The sequence below is a fragment of the Octopus bimaculoides genome, chromosome 9 (genome assembly GCF_001194135.2).
Source record: "Octopus bimaculoides isolate UCB-OBI-ISO-001 chromosome 9, ASM119413v2, whole genome shotgun sequence".
NCBI classification, from domain to species: Eukaryota; Metazoa; Mollusca; class Cephalopoda; order Octopoda; family Octopodidae; genus Octopus; species Octopus bimaculoides.
The window spans coordinates 35,122,694-35,126,190 of record NC_068989.1 but is presented as its reverse complement, the minus strand read 5'-3'; the positions used below and the strand labels follow the sequence as shown (position 1 = coordinate 35,126,190).

General features: G+C 39.9%; 1 protein-coding gene across 1 annotated transcript in view; it reads right to left on the bottom strand.

Annotated features, from left to right (window-relative positions):
* Window positions 1–3,225, bottom strand: part of LOC128248754 (A disintegrin and metalloproteinase with thrombospondin motifs 2-like) — a 43,005-nt gene extending 39,780 nt beyond the window's left edge. Inside the window, exon 1 of the mRNA XM_052970906.1 lies at window positions 2,454–3,225. Within this exon, the coding sequence (XP_052826866.1) occupies window positions 2,454–3,078 (625 nt within the window). The 5' untranslated portion in view covers window positions 3,079–3,225. The remainder of the gene's footprint in view (window positions 1–2,453) is intronic.
* Window positions 3,226–3,497: the final 272 nt, after the last annotated feature.

The following is a 3,497-nucleotide window of genomic DNA, read 5'->3' as shown; positions in this document are numbered from 1 at the left end:
CTCCATAACAATCGGTAAGTGAAAATGAGATTCTGATTTGGTGAACTGGAAATTTCTTTACATTTTCCTGTGTAGGGCTCCTGATTGGTCGATAGAGTCAATGCATGGGAATATTTATTTTACCAAAACACAAAGTCTTTTCTCAAAATACAAATGTAACACTGATATATCAGTGGCTGGGCTAGAAGCGGGAGGTCGGCGCCTGTGATTCGTTTCTAAAACTGCTGGAAGGAATGGAGAATGTTACCATAAGACTGGAGCTTTGCTCCAAACTCTTAGAACAGAAATTACTCCGCGAAAGTCATCCAAGATTTAAGTAATAGTATTAAATTGGGTGACGGATTGATCTTGCCACAATAAAACAAAAACATTCCCTCTGAGAAACTTTCACAATTTCTGCCAAATTTTACTGACAAGGCACTGGTCAACCCGAGGTTCAAGGTACCTTGAAATAGGATCGAAACTGAATCCATGTAGGTGCTGAAGAAATTTTTTAACCACACAGCCACGTCTATAAAGCATTCAGTGCAACGTTCTACTGCATTTGCAATCTCTGCCACCACCACCACCTTCTAAATACTCGAAATTTTTTTATTTGTTTATTTTGCACATAGGCTGTGTGGTTAAGAAGCTCACTTTGCTACCTCGTTGTTTCGGATTCAGTCCCACTGCGCGGCACCTTGGGTAAGCGGTTTCTGCTATAGCCTTCGCCGACAAATGCCTTGCGAGTGCGTTTGGTAGACGGAAACTGTGTGGAAGCACATTGTATATATGTATACGTCTTTGTGTTTGTTTGTTCCGACCCCTTCATAACTGGTGTTGGTTGGCTTACATCCTGTAACTTAATGGTTCAGTAAAAGATACCAATAGAATAAGTAGCAGACTTTAAAACATGTACTCGGACCGATTTGCTCGACTAAGCCCATCAAGGCGTGCCCTAGCAGGCAGCAATCCAGTGACTGAATCAAGTAAAAGGCGAATGACAGAATCAACTCCAGAATATCAATGACCATCGCCGACTCGGTTTCACATTTTGGTTGTGACTATTTCACTTTATTTTCGCAGTCAACGTCCTAGAGAAACGCATAAACGCCACAAGTTTCCTTTCTTATTCATTTAAAGTCATTCGGCATCTTTTTTAAAATCTATATATTTGTCAGGGAATAGGGAAACGGGTTCGTGGCTGATAGGACCTCTGAATTTAGTGCCAATGACGTGAGTGGAGACCGGTTTAAAAGTCGAGAATAACGACATTATGAAGAAACCAGGAAGTGAAGTAGATACGTTCGAAGATAGTACAATTGTCTTGTAATATTTAATCTCGATTTGGAGTTTGACTTCGAATTTCACTGGGGGTGGAGGGTTCGATAAGATAATTTACTAACGGGTAAAGTTAATCAACTACTCCACTCAACTTCTCTTTTAATAACTGTATGGTCATGTGCCAAATTGGTGGATTGTTAGTTTTGTAAAGAACTGGCCTATAATCAACAGAATCGATAAAACAAATATATTACTAATATAGGTTTTATCGTTTCTGATCAAAGGAAGGAAATAGGACAGACTTTCGGAATAGCTGTCACTACCACACGAGAAAGGTAAATGCGCGGAACTGGGGAGCAAATGCATAACAATTTTAATTTTTTGAGAAAAAGATCCATTGAGAATTGTAATTGCCGTTGCATGAAATACAGGAATACTAAAAAAAAAAATGAAGGAAAGTAAGTAATTCCTTGCTCTTTTCTTTACCCACGAGGTAGTGATAGCTATTCCGAGAGTCCCCGTAAAGGGAACGCAAATTTGATCAAGATAATACCAGAAACACATATAAAGCATAAACCTGTCTCCTTCTGTAGGGTTTAAACCAACTCCTCAAAAATGCAGTTATGAAATTTTGGAGGAAGATAAATAACTCTATGAAAACTGAAAGAACAGAGAAGGTTTTGCTAACGAATAATTTTATGACCATGCTGGAATCGAAACCATCAAATATAAATACAAACACATACATTCTTTGTATATATGCGCGAGTGTACTACGAGACATGCTCGGCGTGTGTGTGTGTGTGTGTGTGTGTGTGTGTGTGTGTGTGTGTGTGTGTGTGTGTGTGTGTGTGTGTGTGTGTGTGTGTGTGTGCGTGCGTGTGTGCATGTGTGTGTGTGTGTGTATGGTTTGTAAATTAAAATAGCGAATGAATCCGAAATATTTTCGTTCAGATTTCCAAGAGAAAGATGGAAAGGAAAGAAAAATATCTGCGAGAGATAAAGGAAACTGGCAATGAAGGAACCCCAAAGGGTGAGAGAAAGAGATATTGACTGAGATGCCAGCAGACAGAAACTACAGTTGTAATGAAAGTGTATAAAATAAAAAGCTGTAAGAAACGGGAGGAAGCAATATATAAAAAAAGGAAGCAAGGGGTCGCTAAAATACACACTTGTAGATAGTATACAAACCTGTCCTTTTCTGCAGCATTCCGTCAACGGGTGGTGGCGGGTGCAGTGGTCGCGCCCACGTGACTACAGGTCCACATTTAGGGATATCCAATATAACTAACAGTAAGGCCCAGAACAAGAAATCTGTTAACGGCCGAAGTCCATCCCTTCTAGCAATAGCCGCCGACTTTGCAAAGAAGAAGCCATAACGAAAATACGTTGTAGTTGCAGTTACGGGACTGTAAGTCTGAGAATCACTGTAAGACAGCAAGCCGGCTTTCTGGTCGCCAGTGCCATCTCTCTCAAAATTATCATCGTCTTTGTCAGCTTTTCTTGGAGAAACTCTATCCGGGAAAAGTGTGACGTTTATAGTGACACCTCTGCCTATTGTGGTTGTCGTAGCTGTTATTGGTACGACACAGTGGGTAGAGCTAGTGGGTGCTATAGATGTTAGGATGGCAGTGGTAGCAGTAGAAGGAATGGTCATGCTTACTCTTGCTGCTACCGTCGTTGATGCTGCTGTTGCTGCTACTACTACTGATAGAGATAATGTTGTTGTTGTTATTGTTGTTGTAGTTGTTCCCGTTGTTAGACTTGAGCACTTCCACTGTGGCAAGCGATTCCTTGTCGTCTCTAGCTCAGACATACGATCTCTTTAGGAGGTCGAGTTTTTTGCCTTTCTTATAATTTCCCTTTCCAGCCATCCAACCATCTCTCTATCTCTCTGACTCTAACACTATTTAAACTGACTGCCTTTCTATTCTTACTTTCTGTCTGACTCTCACTATTTCTGTCCCTCTTTCAATCTCCCCAGAGTCTCCTCACTCTGCCCTTCCCCCAATGTCTGCTACAATACACTGCCAAGAAATAACTTTTAGAATTGTTTTAGGGTTTTCAACTTTTCAATGTAGAACTTGTTGCTGTAGCCAACTGTTCTAATAATTACGGCAGTATTATTATTATTATTATTATTATTATTATTATTACTGTTGATGCTGCTGCTGTTGTTGCTGCAATTGTTTAATACTACAACAATAATCGTTATAATTATATTTATAACTGTCT